The sequence below is a fragment of the Perissodus microlepis genome, chromosome 6, assembly GCF_051167445.1.
Source record: "Perissodus microlepis isolate ML-2025 ecotype Zambia chromosome 6, ASM5116744v1, whole genome shotgun sequence".
NCBI lineage: Eukaryota > Metazoa > Chordata > Actinopteri > Cichliformes > Cichlidae > Perissodus > Perissodus microlepis.
The window spans coordinates 10,264,035-10,287,500 of NC_140466.1; the positions used below are offsets into that span (position 1 = coordinate 10,264,035).

The 23,466-nt window shown below is 37.6% G+C and overlaps 1 protein-coding gene and 1 pseudogene across 1 annotated transcript; both read right to left on the minus strand.

Annotated features, from left to right (window-relative positions):
- Positions 1 to 504: 504 nt before the first annotated feature.
- Positions 505 to 16,287, minus strand: LOC146385102 (polymeric immunoglobulin receptor-like). Its single transcript, XM_084929915.1, has 16 exons — positions 16,175 to 16,287; positions 15,650 to 15,976; positions 14,786 to 15,106; positions 14,366 to 14,662; positions 13,467 to 13,526; positions 13,029 to 13,118; positions 12,861 to 12,934; positions 11,747 to 11,889; positions 8,069 to 8,241; positions 7,535 to 7,861; positions 6,232 to 6,552; positions 5,816 to 6,107; positions 2,683 to 2,711; positions 2,415 to 2,552; positions 2,234 to 2,310; positions 505 to 657 (listed from the first exon to the last, which is right to left on the minus strand). Exons 1-16 carry the CDS (start codon positions 16,209 to 16,211, stop codon positions 505 to 507), a joined length of 2,859 nt encoding a protein of 952 aa, XP_084786041.1. The 5' UTR covers positions 16,212 to 16,287.
- Positions 16,288 to 20,341: 4,054 nt separating this feature from the next.
- The window catches only part of LOC146385103 (polymeric immunoglobulin receptor-like), a 22,636-nt pseudogene continuing 19,511 nt past the window's right edge, over positions 20,342 to 23,466 (minus strand).

Below are 23,466 nucleotides of genomic sequence, written 5' to 3' on the forward strand. Positions count from 1 at the left end.
CACTGACAGTATAACTTTTGAAGGAGGACAAAAATCTGGTCTCCTCAGAAGAAGATCAAAGCTCAGGTCATCATGCTTCAATAGAAAAGACTGGGCTGGTTTGAATAACCGACCGAGTCAGCAGTTTTGCGGATGTTTCTGTGTATTTTCTTTTGAAATGTTTTATTTTCTCTTTGAATATCTCAAGAATATATTGCCATGAGTTTGCTGATTACGGCAAAAACGTATGTTCTAATGAAAAACACATCTGATCAGTTGCTTTGTAAAAGTACATTTTTTTGCACATCTTAAGTAAACAGCATTACCATACGAACAAACAAACAAACCAACCAACCAACCAAAAACTGACATATTGTGACCAAAAATAGATTTTTTTCACGTTACACTCATGTTGATCATTTAAATTTAGGGGTTTCCACAGTTTATAGAAAAACAGCAAATATTTTTATGAACACTTTAAGCAAGTAATGAAAGGAAAGATATGGATCACAGATACAAACTCTTTTATCTTCTGTTGGCTTTTTGAAAATTTTCATTACAGTAGATGTCTTCTGTTGCGTTTGCGGTCATGATTTCATAGACGCCTTCCTCTCCACCTCCATCTTTGCAGACTTTTTGCTGTACGTATGTCATCACAACTTCTTGATTTTTATAAATCTAAAGATGAATCAACACACAATAAACAGAACAATTAATGACACATGTTGCAGAAATCTGTGTTGTTATGGAAACATTTTTGAAAAAAATGTTGTCTACACTGGCTCTGTAGCCAAAATAGCCTCATGCTTCCACCAGTGAGACAAGTTGCAGTGTACAACTACAAGTGATAAATGTCTTTTGTTTAGAAGACTGGGAGAACAAAACAACAATATTTTAAATAGAGATGTTGCAAAGAAGCTACAGATTCTAAAACATGAATACTTACATTATCAGCAGCACGTGAATTCTATGTATTTAGTTGTCTAAGTCCAGCCAATAGATGAATTTAGTCACCCCACAAGCTGCACAGATCTGGGTTATGATGGACATATGTTGGAAAAGTGTTTTTTCTACTCTAACACTATAGGCAGAGTAGCTGCTTTCTGTTGCGTATCTCTGACAGTGAGAGTCATTGCAGTATAGAATAGAATAGAATTCAACTTTATTGTCATTGCACATGCACAGGTACAGGGCAACGAAATGCAGTTTGCATCCATCCAGAAGTGCTTTAGTGATATAGATATATGACAATATATATTAGCAATAATATAGATATGTAAGTATATTACAGAAATGGGTCTATTATGGTATGTTATAATGTACACGGTATGAAGTATGTTGTGAATATTCTATAACTATAGGTATGTACAGGCTGTAGTGAGTACAAGCTATGTACAGGCTATGAACAGGATATAAATATGAAAAACTATACAGAATATGAAATAAATAACTTTACAGAAATCTGAGATATACAGTTATACAGAAATGGGAACTATGCAAGTTGTAAACAGTTGTAGGGTTAAAAATTATCGTATGTACAGAATGATTATTTACAGAGCTATACAGTAGTGCAGTATGCATTCATGTCCAGATTTATAGTAACCATAATATAGAAACCATTCTGAAGGAATTACAATTGAGGATAATGACTTTAGCGGCACATAATATAGTACGTTTTTTAAGAGCCACTCTTAAGTGCCCCAGTGTAATACACTTATTTATCACCAGTCAAAGCCACATTAAAAACAGGCCAAGGCAGCACTTCTCTTTTGTTGTGTGAATTAGCTGCATGGTTCTCAATCACTTGGTTAATTAGCACCCAGCCATGAAAGCTCGGAGAAACCTTGATTTATACAATCACCTAAGCTGTGACAAATTGCAACAGTTTGTTCTGCTGCTGAGTTACAGCATATAACATATTTTTTTCTGTTAGTCATTTGTGTTAGATGGTGGCATAATATGCGCATAATATAAAAGACGTAAAGCAAATAAAAAAAATTGAGAAAAAAGAAGAAACTCCATTCAAAGAAATGATTCAATTTCCAATTGCAATCTTAGTCATCTCACTGCCCTTGAGTTATTCCACCATTGTAGCCACACTACAGCCTGTGTGAGGCTGTTCATAGCTGTAGCAGGACCTTTATCTGCATTCCGACATCAAATTGCTATCAAATTTCAATTGTGCCACATTCTTTTATATTTTTATATTTTATGCATACAACTCTGTTAATGCTTTGCACTTTAGTTTTCTTACTCCACTTTCTGCAGCCCCCATCACTTCCTCTATGTTTTTTTCCTTGGGTGTATTTCTGCTCATGGTGTCATCGGCTTCTGAAAATACATAGTATACATAGTGGTTGTACTTCATTTGCATCTATATTTACATCTATATTTGAGTGTAAGCATGTCCATGTGTACATGACTGTAAAAGATACCATTAACTCTTGAGCATCTGTTCTTATAAGCTGTAACTAGGAGACACATCAGTAGCAGGACAGGAGGTACAGTGTAAACTACATAGAGTGCTGCATCTGAAAACCAGAAACCAAAAGAGGAGACAATAAAAAGAAACACTTTCCAAAACACTTAGCATATTTTTCAGGCTGTAAGGCGCACTTAAAATCCTTTAATTTTCTCAAAAATCAACAGTGCGCTTAATAATCTGGTGCGCTTTATGTATGAATTCTGGTTGTGCTTACTGACCTTGAACCAATTTTATGTGGTACACAGCGCTCAAAAATCTGTCAAAAAATGTTTTAGTACGACTTTGGTAAGCTACGAAGCCGCACCGCTTGATGGATTGTCTGAACATTATGGACACAGTAGTTAGGAGCTTCGCAGAGTAATCCGGGACTAAACTCCACTTCAGGTCCAAAAGTCAAACGAACACTGCGGCATCACTGAGAGTCAAAATCTGTCTAAATTCTTTCTTCCTTAATAAAGAAGAAGTAAAGCAGTGTTGCTGCTTTACCGAGAAAGTACAAAAAATGAGTTGAGTAAAGTTCCAGCAAAGACTTATCTGACTGTTATAATCCGGTGCGCCTTATGGTCCGAAAAATACGATAATAACTTAAGAGCAGAAATGTGGCCCTTCATTATGCTTTCATGTTCACTTTTCTTTTCGTTAATAGTTATGTGTATTTTAACTTAACACAAACCCACAGATGTTTTAACATATCGGTATGACATAGACTTACTTCATGTACTGTAACCATGAAACCATAACCATAAACAAAACCAAATGTTAACCTTAAATGTGAAAAGGTACTTGTTCTCACAACACTTCTCAGCTGGCATGCACACTAACAGAAACACATATGCAGTTTATATTTTCTATAATATCTTTACCTGGGATTTTTCTGGTGTGCTGCAAAAAGACTGTAAGAGAAAAACACTCTTAGTGTTGTTACCACATTCATTTCAAGACAGACTTTGTTTTTTCTATTTTTTTTTTTTAACAGAATGGCTAGTAAAAGATGACATTTCATCAGATATGACTTACTGATTAAAATAATTTCAACAAAACAAATGTTATACATTCTTTTATATAAAAAGAATGCTTTACTGTCTTTAATATGTGGCTAGTCAAAACAAGTTATAGCATGTGGATTATATTCTCCTCCAATGATGACAGAAGTCTGCACACACCATCACACTGCCTCCACCAAAACCTTTTACCCTAAGGGTGCAGCAATTACTATAATGTTCTCTATATCTTCTCCATAGCTTAACCATATGATCCGAGTCCCGAAAGCGGAATCCGCACTGATTGATGAAGATGATGTTCCTCCACATGTTAAGGTTCAAGTGCACATTTTGCTGCCACCAGCGCAAACAACACTATGAGACGAGATACTGGCTGTGTGCAGTCTGTTCCATATTGTCTGGGTAAGGAGGCGTTGGCCTTTTCTATTCCATTCTCACCAGCACTGTTTTCTATGATTAAATGCTTTCTATTTAATACCAGCACACATTCACACTCCAATGCATGCATCGAAGAGCAATTTGGGGTTCAGTATCTTGCCCAAGGATATTTGGCATGCAGCCAAGGATCGAACCTGATTTAAGAGAGATTAGATTGTGTTTCTGTCATGTAGTGATTGTGCTTAACTGTATGAAGCTTATTAGACATTATGAAACTGTCATGGTCCTGGGTCTTTTGAGGCAGCATTTTGTGTTTCTTCTTCTTCTTATTATGTATTCTGTTTGAGACTTTCTTTTTTTGGTTTTGGTTTCTGTTCTTCCTTGGTTTAGTGTCCAGTCATCCCTGCTTGTGTGTTCCCTCTGCTCTGTCAGTTTCATGTCTCTGAGTTCTGTCAGTGTATGTTTTCTGTTTTACTTTGAAGGTCCGTATTTGGTGTCAGTGTATTTAGTTTGCGTCCTTCCTGTCTCGTCATGTCAATTAGGTTCAGCTGTGTCTCCCTCCTTTGTGCAGTTTCCTTGTTTCCCCACGTGTATTTATAGTGTGTGTCCTCTTGTGCTTGTTTCTGGTACATCTGTGTTGTTTCCGTGAGTCACTCTGTGTCCCTCAATGCTGTTCTCCCTCCTTGTCGTTCTTCGTGTTACCTCTGCTCTCCATACCCTCGTATTTAGGTTTGTTGTTCAGTTCTTAGCTTTCCCAGTTTAGATTATTTCTTAGTTCTCTTTCTCGCGCCCTTGCTTTTGGTTGTATGTCAGTCTCCTTAAATAAAGCTCACTCACATCTCAGCCAGTGCCTGCACTTTGGGGCCTTCATTCATACCTCAACACAGCTTGCCCCACAAACCGTGACAGAAACAGCGAATTTTGCCAAAGTGCTTAACTTTGAGAAGCTTCCTAACAGTCTGCAGTCTATGAACTAACCTCAGCTAACAATGTTAGCTTGGTGGCGAGTACCCTTCATTAATAGTAATAAAAATCACACAGCATAGCACATCGACGGTACTGAAGTTTTGCCCATCCCATTCTTCTTATGTAGTGGTGTTGGAAATGCATTCCCACCCATGCACTGCTGGCTCTGGGTCCATTGTGTAACTTACACCACCAACATTAACAGGACGCTTAATTTAGAGCCTCTTATTGGGTGTTTTGTTTGGGTTTCCAGCAATCCGAATCAGAGAAACTGTATTAATCCCCGATGGAAATTGAGCTTAAATTTTTTTTAAAAAAAGAGGCGTGGGTCGTACTCAAACCCAGGACGCCTGTTCTCAGCCATGCAATGTATGACTACATTCTTATCCAACTGAGTTAAACCTACCCCCGACTGCATTTAGTCACCAAATTTGGAGAAGGCATAGAGAGGGGCCAGCCTAACATATGACACAGGAAATGACCGCCGTGTATTCTATTTATTTCAACAAAGTAACTGTATTCTGATTACCACCCATTTAAATGGTAACTGTAATAGAATACAGTTAGATCGTCTTGATGCATTCTCAATCATCCAGGAATTAAATCTCCAAAAGTTGATTCTGTTCATCTGGATGTAGCGTTTTCACTTAAATATACAAAGTGTTCAGATTTGAACGAAATTTACATGAAATAAGCCATTTATGGGGTTGTTACAACTAAGTTTTATTACAAATGCAAGGATTGATTGTATAGTGGAAGTTAGAATATGACTGCTTAGAAGGACAAAAATATTTTTGTAGCCTCAGACCACCTGTGGTAAGTGAGGCTCTCAGTAGTTCTATTTTTTGTGCCGCTATTTTTTGTGCTTCGTGTAAACAGCATACTGACAGTTTTAGTTTTACTGCACTCTTCAGATAGCTGAACTGACCTAAAACATGAACTGACATAAAACAAACACATGGCTTAAATTGTATTATCTTATACAAAAGTGTCCAGCATACCTGACAGCTCAATCTTGGTGTAGTTTCCAACTCTCCACTGTGAGTCTGACCCACACCAGTATGTCCCAGCATCAGCTGCTTCCAGTTCTGTGATCCTCACTGTGAAAGAGCTGGAAGCAGCATCATCTTGCAGTGTGAACCTGCTTCGACTCGTCACCATGTCTGTGCATTTGTTGCGGTGGTCTCCCTTACAGAGGAACTTCCTGTTATCCCAGTGTTGTGGAGGATAAGGACACTGCAAAGTTAGTGGATTTCCTGCAGTACCATTCATTTTAGTTGATTTGACACAGCACCACTCTGTCAGATTGAAAGAGAAATGTTATTTCAGAATAATCAAATATTTAAGTTTCTTAGAGACTATTTGACAGCAAATAATGTCTTCTTGGCACTGGTGTAAAGAGCTATTACTGTGATTTTTTACCTTCAACTTCCAGCTCAACAGCAGTGAAAACATCCAGCTCAGAGTTTCTTTGAACACCACAGAGGTATGACCCTGAATCATTATGAGTCAAACTGTTAATGGTCACTGTGAATATTCCTGACACTTTGTCATCATCAAGTCTGAATCGCCCATTTTGTTTGGTGTCAGAGGTGATCAGTGCCTGCTGCAGACATGTGGAGGGCCGTGTTCCTCTGCAGATGTACTTCAGGCTGTTCTGGTACTGAGACTCATACGGACAACTGACAGACTCAGAGTATCCCTCATAACTTTGAACTTTGGTCACAGTGTCACAGCAGCTGTCTGTCAAGAAGGTAAACAACACCAGAAGAAGTGTTACACCCATAAATGGCTATATATAAGGAATAGAATTTTCATATTTCAAGTCATTGTTTTAATGTTTTTTGGTTTTGTTGAGGTTTACTTCTTCTTGACCTAATCGATCTGTTTGATATCCCAGCTGGAGAAGAAGGGTCAGATGAGGCTGGAGTATTTTTCATCAAAGCTTTATTAACAATGCACACTGGGAGATCCCCCTACATGCAGCCACAGCAAGCACCAAGTGGATCTGAGGAGCACCCCTCATACACACCTTTATAGAGTAAGTGGAGGGGCTGCCCTGTGCCACCCCTCTTCAGTAGTTTTCCACTAATTCTATTGTTCAGTCAGCTTTTACTCCTCATTTTCAACAGGCAGACCCCCACTGTCAATAAATTCCTTATTCTACACAGTTACACACCAGAACATATAGCTAAACCAACTAGTTGACAACAAAAGTCCACTATAGTCCTCTAAACAGGGGTTGACAAAGTCATCCCAACAAAACACAGTTATGAATCATTTCCTGTTCTTCTAATCTACAGTCACACCGTATTATGTAAGTAAACCTAAGCACATTCTATTCTAATCATTGTTTTATTCTACTCACAAATGCTTTACATAGATTTATAAAGTTGTGACTTTTTTCTATCCTGCAGTGCTTGTATGACGGTTTAAATATATTTACTATTTGCATTTATTATTTTATCTCCTCATCAGTTTTTTAAGTGTTGTTGCTACTGGTCTGTAGATGTTTATCTATCAGGCTAAATCAGTGGGATGAATGAATGTGATCTTAATTAAAGATTCAACTAAACCCAACCAGTGACTGTTGAGTTAAACTACAGTTAAACAGTATGTTGATGCTACAGCAGAATTAGCTGGTAATGGCAGTACGTTTAACTTTCTTTATATAATTTTTAATCACTTTAAATGTACAATTCATCCTGTCCATGTCTTTATTTACCTGGTACTAATTTCAGCTCGACTTCAGTGTAGATATCTTTTCCAGTTCTGGTCACTCCACACCAGTATTTCCCAGCATCCGTGGATTGAAGATCAGCGATGGTCGTTGTGAAGATTCGTGCTGTTTTGTCATCATGGATTGTGTATTTGTTTTTCACGGAGTGTGATGTGGTAATAAGAAGATCACTGTCACCACAGTCGTTCTTACACAGGTACTTTTCATAAGATTCATAACCCTCATCATAAGAGCAGGAAACGTTAACCTCTCTCCCCACATATCCAGTCGCATGGATCACCCCTACTTCACAGGTCACACATCTCAGAGCAACTGTAAAGACATTTTGAAAATATTATGTTTTATTTGAAGCAACGTTAGAGCCGTAAAAAGAAATCAGATGACCAGGACAGCCATCTAACTTTTCATAACTGGTCCTGCATACTGCTCCTTAACAGTAAAACAGATAAATCTACTGTTTAATCTACATCTGCCTTTGACCTTTATATGTTTAATTATTGATTCATTTAAAATACTTACTGCAGATGATAAAAAACAGGTTTTGGAGGCTCCACATCTTTGCTTTGGCTGATTGAAATTTAAGATTTGAAAATGTTAAGCAGACACTGTGGTCTTTTACAGCAATGAGAAGGGACGTGCAGAACTGAACTATAAGTACAGAGGGGATGGCGCTTTCTTCCATGGCCCTTCCTCTAAATGTATTTCAGTAATTTATAAAATAGCTGACATAGGCCATCTGGTGGTGAAAGAAGTATTCAGAAGTTAGTGTTAGTGTTAAGAACAACACTGCCAAAAAAAAAAAGTTATAACATCTAGGAAATTGTACTTACAGATTTGAAAGTCCAAGCTTTCACTGCAGAAAAGTAAACCTCAGAGGTTTTGTGTTTTATCCTGTTGACATTAAGCATGCTTTAATATAAAAGCATCATTAATCTCCTGATTTTGTTTCAGTTCCAAAGCATGAATTCAAAATGGGGAGAATTTATAGAGGCCAATGCCGACATGTAGGGAAAAAAACATCTGCACCTTGGGACCTGCACAGATTCTTCTATGCATGGATAGGATAGACTGTCTGTGAGATCGAGGAGCTTCTTCCAAATTCTCCTCTCAGACAACTCAACTGGAGTCTAAAGTTCAGTTCACTGACTCCTTTGGCATTGGCTGCCTTCACTCTGCTGCACTTGCAAACTGCCGACACATAGTGATAGACCTTAACAGATCCCAGTCCTCATAATAATAATAATAATAATAATAATAATAATAATAATAATAATGGATTGCATTTATATAGTGCTTTTCAAGGCACCCAAAGCACTTTACAATTCCACTATTCATTCACTCTCCCATTCACACACTGGTGGAGGCAAGCTACAGTTGTAGCCACAGCTGCTCTGGGGCAGACTGACAGAAGCGAGCCATATCGCGCCATCGGCCCCTCTGGCCAACACCAGTAGGCGGTAGGGTAAAGTGTCTTGCCCAAGGACACAACGACCAGGACAGAGAGCCCGGGGATCGAACCGGCAACCTTCTGGTTACAGATACGCTTCCCAACCTATCTATTTAAAAAAGTAAATGAAAGTAACAGATGATTAGTTATTTTTAAAAAGCTATTTACAGTAGCCATGGCCTCGGTGAAAACAGAAAACAGTTTTAAAAACAATAAATACTAATTATAGAACCAGCTATTGTACTTAAGTAACAATAAAGTTAAAAATTAGAGTAAAAATCTTCAGGTACCTGTGCTTTACTTGAGTACACTTTTCTGATGAGTTTTTACACACACACACACACACATAGATACTTTCTACTCATTACATTTTCAAAACAGGCTCATTACTTTAGTTTTAACACATTTGGGTGAACATGCTGTTCCATCATGACCATGTCACGCTTTGCCTGCCTGTTTTAGTAGATAAAGGTGAATGGCTTGGACATGAATTCAGCTGCGGTTTGGGGAAGGCCTCGATTATTAAATAGTGAAGTGAAGAAGTTAAAGAATTGAAAAGGGGAGGGAGGCTGAGGCATGTAAAGGAGCATGAACAGCTTGTAGAACTGGGGGAACATCTAGATAAGAACCAGAAAGAGCATGTTTGGAGGCGTGGTCCCGCTCAGGAAAATTCAGGCACTTTATCTCCAAATTGTATTATTTCAAATCCTGGTTCTTACTTTTATGGCCTTAGAAGTTGGGGTCCCCAACTATCTTAGAACAGGGATGGGCAACTCCAGGCCTCGAGTGGTCGGTGTCCTGCAGGTTTTAGATGTGTCCTTGAACCAACACAGCTGGCTAAATGATCTCCTCAAAATGTCCTGAAGTTCTCCAGAGGCCTGGTAACAAACTAATCGTGTGATTCAGGTGTGTTGTCCCAGGGTGATATCTAAAACCTGCGGGACACCGGCCCTCGAGGCCTGGAGTTGCCCATCCCTGTCTGTGTGTTCATTTTGATCCTGTATTAACTTTCTTTTTTTTAAAACCTCTGTAAAATGTTGACTGATTTCTTGTAATAAAAACCTAGTCTTCTTTCTGATTATTACTCATGCATCACTCAGCAGTAATCTGCTGATTATGTTCCCAACTCATTAATTTTTTGGATTGTAAATATTCAGAATCCACTCCTAAAGCTTTAAGTGGCACCATTACAAGTAAGCCCTAAAAAATTATCAGATTTATTACAAAGTGCAAGTACTGAATTCACAGCTTTAAGAAGCTGGGTACATGAGATGGAAATCCTTGTGATTTTTACATGCAACAGAAACAGTGGGCGTAGAAAGTCACAAATTTGTTAATCACTTCAAACTAACCTCAATTTGAATACAGCAAATATAGCAAAAATATAATAGTATATAATAGAATTACAGTGCAAAAAGGCACAACCTGATACAGCATTAAAAATATTAATGCTATCAGCATTACTAACAGTGTGTGTGTGTGTAATTTTAGTAAAGTAGCTAATTAAACTAGCTATTATCAAGTAGACTGCAACCTCTTCCTTTAACAGTTTTACATTTACAATTTTTCTCTTGTAAATCAAGCAATAAAAAACAAACCAAGTTTGTCACAAAACCTTGTTCTACAGAACAAAAAAATAAAGGAGTCAGTTCTGTAAAAGCATTGATGAAAGCGGCAGAGTTTTTTAATTAACAAAAGTTACACAAACTGTAACACAAACACAGCTACATACATATGCTTGGCATCATTATCTCTTTTTTCTTACACAGAAAACAACCAGTGATTTACACGTCATGAGAAAATAAACATATTGTGGTGAATCTTCTGTTGTTATTCTAATAATGGTCATCCATCCATTGTGTTCTGCTTATCCTCGTCAGGGTTTGCCTGCTGGAGCCTATCCCAGCTGTCATAGGGCCAGAGGCAGGGTAGACCCTGGACAGGTCACCAGTCTATCGTAGGGCTAACACAGAGAGACAGACAACCATTGTCTCCATCCCCAGAATCATCAGTTAACCTAACACCCATAACTGCATGTCTTTGGACTGTGATAGCAAGCTGGTGTACATGGAGAGAACACAAGCAAACATGGGGAGAACATGCAAACGCCACACCGCACCACTGTGTTACCATATGGCCATAATTTACAAAAGAACTTCATGTTTTCTTTAGTAGATCCTGGCAAATTCAGCATTCTATTATTTTCATGACTACAGACAAGAAAGTATTTGTTCTTGGAGAACCTTCTGATGATTTTTCCTTTAAGTAACATACGGACTCCCAAGGCGTAGTGTGAAACTGTGTTGTGTGTTTTTCTATATTTTACACTTTGCACCTCTGTGATATACTTTCCATTACAGTCCAGTGAATATATATGTTATATCCAGACACTGAAAGGGAAGGAAAGAAGTTGATTGTCCTGCTCTTCTGAAGTATGTCTGTCTCTTTTTTTTGTGTTTTTTTTGTTTTCTGTTAATTGGAAAAGCAGTTGTGGTGATTATAGTTTATTTAGTTAAAATAAATGAAGATGAATATAAATCAGTGTACTATTAAATGTATTATTATGTGTCGCCAAACTGTATTTTAGCTTACTTTGCTTATTTAGTTAGTTCACACTCATGTTGATAATTTACATTTGGAGAATTCTACATTTTTATTTTAAAAAGAGTAGAAAGTTTTATGAACACTCTAAGGAATACTAATGAAATAAAATATATGGAACCACAGCTGTGAACTCTATTTATGTTTTTCTATTATGGAAACTTTCATTACAGTGGATTTCTTCTGTCGTGGGCACGTTTTCGTAGACCTCTTCATCTCTACCTGGATCTTCATGGTGGCTACAGGCGCGTTGCTTTTTGTAGGTCAAGACACTTTCTTGATTTTCATAAATCTAAAAAAGAATCAGCACACAGTAAGCAGAACAATGAACGATACACATTGCAGAGACCTGGGCGGTTAGAAACATTTTGAAAAAAATGTCTATACACTGGCATTTCAGCCAAAGTAGCCTTATGCTTCCTCCAGCAAGTCAAGTTGCAGTATTAATTTATGTCCATCCAGGGTTATAATAACCAAAATTCAGTAAACATTTTTTTTAAGGAATTATAGTTAAGGGTAATAAATGTAACAGCACACAAATTCTATAGTCAGTGTTCTGGAAGTGCAGCCTGTTGGTCAATAGCCACTCTTTCATGTCAGTAACTGAAATTCAGGTGGTTTATCTCCAAATTGTATTATTTCAAGTCCTGGTTCTTACTTTTATGGCCTTAGGAGTTGGTGGTCCCCAACTATATCTTAGAACAGGGGTGGGCAACTCCAGGCCTCGAGGGTCGGTGTCCTGCAGGTTTTAGATGTGTCCTTGAACCAACACAGCTGGCTAAATGATCTCCTCAACATGTCCTGAAGTTCTCCAGAGGCCTGGTAACAAACTAATCGTGTGATTCAGGTGTGTTGACCCAGGGTAATATCTAAAACCTGCGGGACACCAGCCCTCGAGGCCTGGAGTTGCCCATCCCTGTCTTAGAACTAATTTACTCCCAAGCTGGATCCTTAGGTGGTCAATAGCCACTCTTTCATGCCACAATGTAACAATGCACCATGATCCACTTACTAAAAGTGTACAGTTAATGTTACACTATGATATAGAAGTGAAAACAGGTCAAGGGAGCAGTTCTCTTTTAACTCTTGTGTTCAAAACAATTAGACTACATCTTCCTATTTAATTAAATCGCCAAATAAATTTTACATATTAAAGGTTGTTTGGACTATGAGTAAAATCAGTCATTTCTTTTATTGTAATTATTTATAGTGGAGTGTGTTATAGACGCACAACTCTATTAAGATTCTTTCTCTAAGACTTACTCTGCTTCCTGTTGCACCCATCACTTCCTTTGAGCTCTTTGCCTTGGGTGTATGTTTGCTCGTGGTGTCACCAGCTTCGGAAAATACACAGCATTAGATGTGGTTATGCTAGTTTTTCATGCACATCTGAGTTTAAGGGTCTCTGTGTGTATATGAATGTAACAATACCTTTGAGACATCTGTACTTATAAACAATAACTAGAACACACATTAGCAGCAGCGCAACGGGTACTGTGTAAACCACATAGAGTGCTGCATCTGAAAAATAGAAACCAAAACAGAACACAGTAAAACTGCAGTTTCAATAACAATCTTTCATGGACCTAACAGCAGACCCGTGGACTTACGTAATGGTTTCATGATCTTTGGTTTATACGTTATGTGTGTAACTTAACTGTGGTTACTGGTGCACACACCCACAGATGTTTTAACATATTGGCTTGACTTACATTCACTTCATGTAACCATGAAGCCATAACCAAAACCAAATGTTAACCATAATTCATGGTGTAAAATGTATTCTCCTATCACCTATCACCTTCACCTATCAGCTGAAGTACACAGTAACAAACACACATTTGTTTCCTGTATCTGTAAAAGTTTTACCTGGGATTCTTGTTCCCACTGTGGTGCCTGGAGTTACAGTGCTGGTGTGCTGCAGAAAGACTGTAAGAGAAAAAAAAACTCTTAGTGCTCTCAGCAACTATATTTCAGAGACAGATTATAGTCAAAAAAGTCAAAAACACTGGGTCATTTGACCAAATGTTTGTACCAAAACACTTTTTCACGTTTTCTCCATTGAATTACCAGGAAACAGATAAATCAACCAAGAAACCAGTGCTTATTTCTGTTACTGTATTTCATGGAGTTTCATAGACATTAAATTGGTCATGTTTGTCAATCTGTTTTTAAAACCAAAGGTGATTGTGCTTTTGAGGTTGTAGCGCACAAACTGTGAAACAGACGTCCCCAGTCAGTCAGCTTGGCTGACTCAATCTTCAATCCACCCTATCTTCAGCCTGACGTTTTTTTTTTTTTTTTTTTTAAATTGTGAAACATTTTTTAACTCTGTGTTTTTAAAAGTGCTACATAAATGAAGTTATTGTTATATATTCCATGGTATCAGTTTTCACAATATTAATACTCAGGTGATAGCTACACTTTCAAGGTTTGCTTGATTCCTATTTTATATTTGTAGTTAATACATGCGAGCACATAGCACATAAGCTTGTATAACTTAACAAATTCTAATATTTACATACAGCAAAACAAAACAAACCCCAAAACAGATTTCAGATAAATGTTCATCTGATAAGTAACGAGTAGGTGAGGTTGTCAGTAGTTCTATTTCTGTGGTGCTATTTGTTGTGCTCACTGTGAGCTTCATAGAGACAGTTTTCTTTTTTCATTTGTTCACACCTCAGAAAGCTGAACTGAGCCCAAACAAGCACACAGCTTACACATCTATTAGTTGCATTATATATACAAAATTGTTCATAGCATACCTGACAGCTCAATCTTGGTGTAGTTTCCAACTCTCCACTGTAAGTCTGTCCCACACCAGTATGTCCCAGCATCATCTGCTTCCAGTGCTGTGATCTTCATCATGAAAGAACTGGAAGTAGCATTATCTTGCAGTGTGAACCTCCTTTGACTCACCGCCATCTTTGTGCAATTGTTGCGGTGGTCTCCCTTACAGAGGAACTTGCTGTTATGCCGATATTGTGGAGGATAAGGACACTGCAAAGTTAGTGGATATCCTGCAGTACCATTTATTGTAGTTGATTTGACACAGCACCACTCTGTCAGATTGAAAGAGAAAAGGTATTTTAGAATCACCAGATATTCAGCTTGTTGGAGCTTATTGAGGAGAAATCATTGATATATTCAGGCTGATATAATTAAGTAGAACTATGACCTCTCACCTTCAACTTCCAGCTCAACAGCAGAGAAAACATCCAGCTCAGAGTTTCTTTGGACACCACAGAGATATGACCCTGAATCATTTTGAGTCAAACTGCTAATGTTCACTGTGAATGTTCCTGACACTTTGTCATCATCAAGTCTGAATCGTCCATTTTGTTTGGTGTCAGAGGTGATCAGTGCCTGCTGCAGACATGTCGAGGGCTGGTTTCCTCTGCAGATGTACTTCAGGCTGTTCTGGTACTGACATTCATACGGACAACTGACAGACTCAGAGTATCCCTCATAACTTTGAACTTTGGTCACAGTGTCACAGCAGCTGTCTGTCAAGAAGGTAAACAACACCAAAAGCATCACAGCCAAAAAATGGTTATATATAAAGAACAAGAGTTTCATATTCAACTCATTGTTTTAAAGTCTTTCACTTGCTTCACATACATGCTTATATGAGGGTTTAAATATATTTACTGTTTGCATTTATTATTTTATCTCCTCATTAGTCACTGATTTAATGTATTTTGCTTGTTTCACATACATTTATAAAGTTGTGACTTTTTTCCACCATGCAGTGCTTATATGAGCGTTTACTGTTTGCATTTATTATTTTATCTACTCGGGAGTGTTTTATGTCTTTTTGTTACTGGTCTGTAGATGTTTATCCATCGGGCTTAAGCATTGAGATGTCAGCATAGGCTCTTAAGATTGATTCAACTAAACTGAACCAATGAGTATTGAGTTAAACTACAGTTAAACAGTATGTTGATGCCCCAGCAGAATTAGCTGGTAATGGCAGTACGTTTAACTTTCTTTATATAATTTTTAATCACTTTAAATGTACAATTCATCCTGTCCATGTCTTTATTTACCTGGTACTAATTTCAGCTCAAATTCAGTGTAGATATCTTTTCCAGTTCTGGTTACTCCACACCAGTATTTCCCAGCATCCACAGAATGAAGATCAGAGATGGTCGTTGTGAAGATTCGTGCTGTTTTGTCATCATGGATCCTGTATTTGCTTGTCACTGGATTTGATGTTGTAATAAGAAGATCACTGTCACCACAGTCGTTCTTACACAGGTACTTTTCATAAGGTTCATAACCCTCATCATAGGAGCAGGAAACGTTAACCTCTCTCCCCACATATCCAGTCACATGGATCACCCCTGCTTCACAGGTCACACATCTCAGAGCAACTGTAAAGACAATTTGAAAATTCTATGTTATATTTGAAGCAACGTTAGAGCTGTAAAAAGAAATCAGATGACCGGGGTAGTTTTCATAACTGGTCCTGCATACTGCTCCTTAATACTAAAACATATAAATCTACTGTTTAATCTACATCTGCCTTTGACCTTTATATGTTTAATTATTTATTCATTTAAAACACTTACTGAAGAGGATGAAAAGCAGGTTTTGGAGGCTCCACATCTTTGCTTTGGTTGATTGAAATTTAAGATTTGAAAATGTTAAGCAGACACTGTGGTCTTTTACAGCAATGAGAAGGGACGTGCAGAGCTGAACTATAAGTACAGAGGGGATGGCGCTTTCTTTGATGTCTCTTCCTCTAAATGTATTTTAGTAATTTGTAAAATAGCTGACATAGGCCATCTAGTGGTGAAATAAGTATTCAGAAGTTAGAAGTGTTAAGAACAGCACTGCCAATACAAGAGTTAAGAGATTTAGGAAATTTTACTTATAAAGCTTGCATTGCAGAAAACCAACTCGGAGGTTTTGTGTTTCATCCTGTTGACATTAAGCATGCATTAATATAAAAGCATCATTAATCCCCTGATTTTGTTCCAGTCCCAAAGCTTTAACCTAATTCAAAATGGGGAGAATTTATAGAGTGTTATGATGACAAGTTAAAAAAAATCATCTGCATTTTGGGGCTTGCACAGATACTTCTAATAAAGACTAACGGACCAGTTATTCCATTATTAATTAGCTCAGAATTAGAGTTAAACAGTTACTTGATTCTGCAGCAGAAAAAGCAGATAATCTTGTACCACTGTTTATAGACATGCAAACTGAAGTCCTTGCCTTTAACTATGTAATTAAGGTAATGCAATGTAATTCGGTTTCTGATATTTGTTTGCTTTGCATTGTCTACAGAAAACACACACACACACGTATGACAACCTAATTCTTGGAGTCTGCCACTCTCATCTGAACATTTATAAGTGTTCTGACCTGACACATTGAAGCGATTGCTGTCAGCTCAGATTTCATGAAACCTTAAAAACATTTACTTTGTACTACTTTCAGCTCGACTTCAGTCTACATATCATCAAATGTCCGAAAGTCTCCTTATATTTCAATCGCATCGCTATAAGTGCAGTGTTAATTTCTGCCGATAAGTTCCACTTTGTTCTTAATGTTTGCTACGGTGATGACGTCACATGCTTTTACGACGGTCCTGCCGTATCACCAGTCCGAGGAGCACTAGGCATGTTTTTCTCCATGAGTGCGGGGGAATAGCGATCTCCAGCCGTGTGCGTTCCTGTGCAAATGTGAGTCAAAATCCCTCCAGTTCTACGAGTCCATTTCCACTTATAGCACGGGTTGTACTTTGACGTTAATTACAGGGGGTTTATGCTAGGAGATTTATCGAGATTGGTAGAGGCATGTGACTTACCACCGTAGCATTTGTTGCGGGTTGGATCTGTGCACCGCAGTTGGGTTATTTATCCACTAGAGGGCACTGAAGACCATGTAATTGCTGACCTTTCCTAATTTGGGGGCATTAGGTCTTTTCTGTGGCCTGAGATATGCAGATACTCTTGTTTCCTGCCTGTTTAAATGGGATTGTGGGACTTTCTTATGTCAGAGCATTCAGCTGATTATTTGTGTTACAGTTCATTATATTGGCATGATGTTGGGAAGTGACGATTGTTATATTTACATGTGAAAATTGTTTCTCCTTGTTTCTTGTTATTCAGAACCACACGTCTGTCCACCCCTCCCACATTCGTTAAGTATGCCTACTGCTGTAAACTTCCATTAAAGTATATCCGGACATCACTCTCTGTGCCCCACTCTCTGACCGGAGTTTAAGTCCTGAGGGAGCTATCATCCCAGCAACTCTCTAACATCAAATGTTCTGGTCACTGGACACCAGTATTTCCCAACATCCATAGATTGGAGATCATAGTTGAGGGAGCAGGTCTCTTGAGGGACTGAACGCTGGCGTGTTTTTGCTGCCACTGCTCTCTTTCGATACTTATTGCTTAGTATAGTTACACAGGTTTGTGTTATTCCCAGAACCTATATTTTCTGCCAGGTAAGTTGTTTCCTCGCCTTACTCGGTTGGGTGCTGTGCTTTTGGCCATATTTACTGTCAGCTGTTAGTTTCAGCTGTTACCATCAGCTGTCACCTTCACCACACATGCATTCACAGCTCACTAGCTACAAAATCAACAAGGCTCTCTGGCATTAGAGCACACCTTTCCCTGGCCTTAAGTACTCCTAATTGCTGATTAGAGTCAGCTGTACAAAAGGGTGGCAACTAAGGCAGGAAGATGGCAGGACACACCCACACGAGGTCAGTTTCACAGGATAACCTGCAAAGGCCGTAACAATGATAATTCTCATTAGATATAGGCAAAGGCAGCTCTGGCCCTTTTTAAAAACACATTCATCGTTATTATTTTGGCTGTCTGTAGTACTCAACCACCTCAAAATCTGTTCCCTTGATGATGACAAGGAAGGAAGCAGGAACCTGCTGCTTTTTTATTTTTATGTTACAGTTCTTTACAGTACGCTAGTTGTTTTTGTACATTTTTAATTAATAAAAAACACAGATAATACATTTTCTCAGATTGTTATCCTGAGAAATCATGAGGCAATTTTATATAATATACTGCAATTTTTATTAAACATATACTAAGCTGCTTGCAAATAAAATGCATTTAGTAGATTTGAAAAATGTTGTATATCAAAAAGTTTTGAAAGAGCTAATTGAGCCAATAAGCTTACACAGAGAAGCTTATTTTACAGAACAACAAAATAAGACAGTCAAAAGCCTGGAGAGCTTTGTATTAATTAATAAACAGTTCAGCATCATTGCTCAAACAGAACAGGTGCATTGTGTCATTACCATGATTTTCTTATGTAGGACTGATGTTAACATGAAGACACAGTGGTACAAATTAGTAAACAGTCCAATAACACGGGGTTTTTGCCATCTTGGTGTTTAGAAAGCAGATAGACAAAGGGACTAGTTATGCAAACACGCACTCATTTGTTAACAACCTGTGACTAACAGGTCATTAGGATATATGCATACCGTAGGTAATCTTCTATTCCTACTCTAATAATCAGTGTTAAACTAATACATCACCAGCAGGGGGCTCACTGTGACACACTAACCAGTAATATTGCACGTAAAGAAAAAAAATTATATGATATCAAAGTCTTGTCAAATGGTCAAGTTGACAGTTTTGTGGATGTTTCTGTGTATCATGACCATTTTACTTTTCACTGCTGTATTTTTGACTCCAAATGTCTAAAAATGACATTTTCAGCAAAGTGGGGACTTCTTTAAATAGTTCAAAACAATAAATCAAACAAAAAACTAATATATAAAATTGAATAAATGTACTGTTTTATTACTGTATGTAAACAAATTTGATTGTGTTCCACTTTTGTATTTGTTCACTTAAAAATCATGTAATTTTGCATTATTGGGTTTTCACATTAAAAAAACAGCAGATATTTTTATGAACACTAAGCAATTAAAAGCAAAGCTAGTAACTACAGATGCTAGCGTTACTTCCAGTTAGGTCCATTTATAATTGTTTTTATACCTCTTTGCCAGAACATATTCTAATTATAGTTATACAGTGGACATGGACATAATGCGTAGACTCTCAGCTTTCATTTGAGGGTATCCACAGTCAAATTGAATAAATAGTTTTGGAGTTTCAGCTTCTTAACATGTGCCAACCGCTTTATAAAGGGACCAGAAGTAACTGGACAACAAAAAGGCTGTTTCATGGGCAGGTGTGGGCACTTCCTGTATTATCATGACTGCTAGTGTTTATTAATGATGTGACACAGGACAGAAGCAGCCAATTGAATTCTGAGGTGTTCAGACATACTGTCTGCTCAAATCAGGCCAAATGCAGTCAAATTGATTGGGCAGATGGACTTGTACAGATAGACAATGACCCAAAACATACAGACAAAGCAACCCAGGAGTTTATTAAACCAAAGATGTGGAATATTTTTGAATGGCCAAGTGGGTGACCTGATCTTAACCCAAGTGGGCGTGCATTTTATTTGTTGAAGATTTAAAAGAAGGAAACATAGTAACCGGTGATGTCCATGAGTTCAAGACTTGGGGGTGTAATTGCCAGCAAAGGGTTTCAATCATGTATTAGAAATTAACATTTTATTTTCACCTATTTAATTTGTCCAATTACTTTTGAGTCCCTTCAGCTGCATCTGAGTTGTTTCATTTAAAGAACCAAAATGAGAAAATAGTTGTCTCTGTCCAAATATTTATGGACTGAACTGTATCTTCTGTTGGGTTTATGGAAATTTTCATTGCAGTAGATTTATTCACTTGCGGTCAAGTTTTCGTAGTGTACTTCTACATCTACTTCTTCATAGACGTTACTGGTGCTTTGGTCATTGGAGGTCACCACACCTTGATTTTTATAAATCTAAAAAAGAATCAAGACACATTACACAGAACAAATGAATGACACGTGTTGCAGAGAAATGAGTTGTGGACACATTTAAATTTTTTTTACAATTACTCTAAAGCCATTAGAAGTATTAACTTATGGTTGTACACCTTAACAGTGAGTCAAGTTGTAGTGTACACGTAGGGGTGGGTTTTGATTATAATTTTTCCGATTAAAATCGATTCTAGCTTGAATAACGCGATATTGATTCATTAAAATCCTGAATCGATTTTTAAGTATAAATTTATTTTGCCCTGAACACCAGAATCTCAGGTTAAACAGCACGTAAACCGATTCTGCACAAAGATGCAAGGACCCGCCGACGCATCAGAGTCAGCGAGATGTCGGCTTTCTCACCTGACGGCATGTACACGTACACGCTGAAAGCCGACAGCTCATTGTTTCCGATGCGTTGGGTCCGCGCTTTGTTTTTATATCTTTTTTTTTTGTGCTACATTCAGAAGCTGCAGGTTTTTGTCTCTCTCCAACTAAAATTGACTGAACCAGCAGCAAAAGAAGATGCAAACTAGGCTTCACATTTTGCTTCACATAAACATCGTCATGAATTCCCTCTTACTTTGTCTCCAACATGATAAAATCACACTTCATGCACAGCTCTCTCTCTCTCTCTCAGTGTACTTCAAGAAATGTTTCCCATCTCAAATCTCTGTTTTTTGCATTATTTGCTTGCTTATTACCCACCAGTCTACCGTTGTGTACAGTGCTCTCGGCCACTGTTTTTTTAATTTATTTATTTATTTTTAACTTAAATGACTTCTGACAAAAAAACCTTATTTCTGGTGTTCAATACTGAAGACATGTAAACTTTTTAAAAATTCTGCAAAATTAAAAAATGCTTGGCTGTGTCTCTAATAAAGCCTCTATAACTTTGCTCTGCTCCACTTTAGCAGCATCAGATAATATTCATATGTTGATTCATGTTTTTGTTCGTTTTTTTTTTCTACTGCTAATTATTTTTAAGGTTATCTGCTATAAAAAGCCAGGCCAGGAAAATCTCCTTCATGTTTTTTTGTGCTTTATCCTCAGTTACTTTGACACAAAGGCATCTGCTGTTATGCTTACACCTTTGATAAAGTCTCACAAGTCAACTTTCTTTTTATAAATATAAAAATATGCATACACTGCACTGCCATCAAAATACTGATTCTAGATACAGATTCTAACACATGAAAAAAGGAATTTTTAACACAGCTTTTCCAAACGGCCTAGTTTTAATTTGGATGCTTACATTATTTACTTTGCACACAGATTTAAAATTATTTCACAAAAACCAAAAACTATAAGCATCAAAAACGATTAGCCTTCTTGATTTAGGTCCATTGTGTATCCTTTTTGCTAGACAACAAACTGCAGTCATTTTTTTTATAGTTTTCAACAAATCCCACACATATCTCCTGGGCAATCCTGGCCCATTCGTCTTTGTTGCATCTTTTAAGTTCCTCCAGGTTTGATGGTCTTCTGGCATGGACCTTGGTCTTCAGTTCACCCCACGCATTTGAAATAGGATTAAAGTCAGGGCTTTCAGCAAGTCAGTCAGAGATGTTCACTTTGGTCTTCTGGAGGTCATTCTTCACCAAGAGTGAGGTATCTTTTGAGTCACTGTAGTGACCCAGACCCAGATGTGCTACTAACTGCTTGAGGTTGTCTTTCATAATATTCACATATCTTTATATCTTTACGATTCCTTCCACTTTCACAAGTTTCCCAGTTCCAGATGCACTGGAGCATCCCTAAAGCATAATCACAAAGTTTTCTTTCCAGAGTCTTTGAGATTGTTTCTTTCCTACCTCTCCCAGGCTTGTTCCATAATGTGTCACTTTCATTGAATTTACTGATTTCACTCCAGTTCTTGACATTTGTAATAACTTTCTACATCTAAAAGTATTTTTCTCAAGTCTAAACAGATTTGCTGAAGTTTTTGAACTGTTTGTAAACTGGAACATAACCCAGACTTTTAACCACATCCTTGCATAGCAGCAGTTCTATGGCTGAATGAAAAAGGTCAGTTTTTAATAGGGCTTATTATACTGATTATGATAGTCACAATTGTTGTCTTGTGTGGAAAAATACGCCACCCAGTGGACACTAGAGGGACAGAAAATAATGAACAGAGAAGCAATTCAATGGTCACATGTATCTGTGGGCTGAAGTCAGGAAAGTTTCTGTTAGGCTGCCACTATAGTCGTCTTATAAACACCAGAAACACTGCATTGATTCTGGTATTATTTCCCCCAAATGTTTCTGTGAAAGTGTGCAAATTAGTTTGTTTAGAAATGCTGTGTTAAATTCACTTGTTCTGTTAAACAAACAAACAAACAAACAAAAAAAACAGCCCCACCCTATGGGTTTCAAAGGGTGGGGCTAATAATTGTGTCCTCATCTGTAAATGAATGTAGACATAACAAATCCAAATGGGAGATCCAATTAAATTCCAGTTGTCCCACATTCCAAACTAATCTTGCATATTAAACCCAACAAACAGTAAAAAGTCAGTTTTTTTTATCCTAAATATTCATAATTGAGTGTGGGACAAACATACTTCTCTATTAAGACTTTACACTTTAGTTTTCTTACTTCACTTTGTGCTGCACCAATCACCTTCTTTGAACTCTTTTTCCTAGATGCATTTCTCCGCAGGGAGAGAACAGCTTCTGAAAACACACAGCATTAAATATGGTTATGCTGTATTTGCATGCACATTTGAGTGTAAGGGTCTCTCTGTGCATATGAATGTAAAAGATACCTTCAATCCTGGAACGTCTGTACTTATAAACAAGAACTAGGATACATATCAAAAGCAGTACAGGGGGTATCATATAGAGTGCTGAAAAACAAACAAACAAAAAACTATTGTTCTCATAACACAGAAGTACACATTGACAGTCATACATCTATAATATATCTTTAATTTATTTACCTGGGTTCTTTTTTCCCAGAGTGCTCTGCTGAAAGACTGCAAGCGAAAATAACTA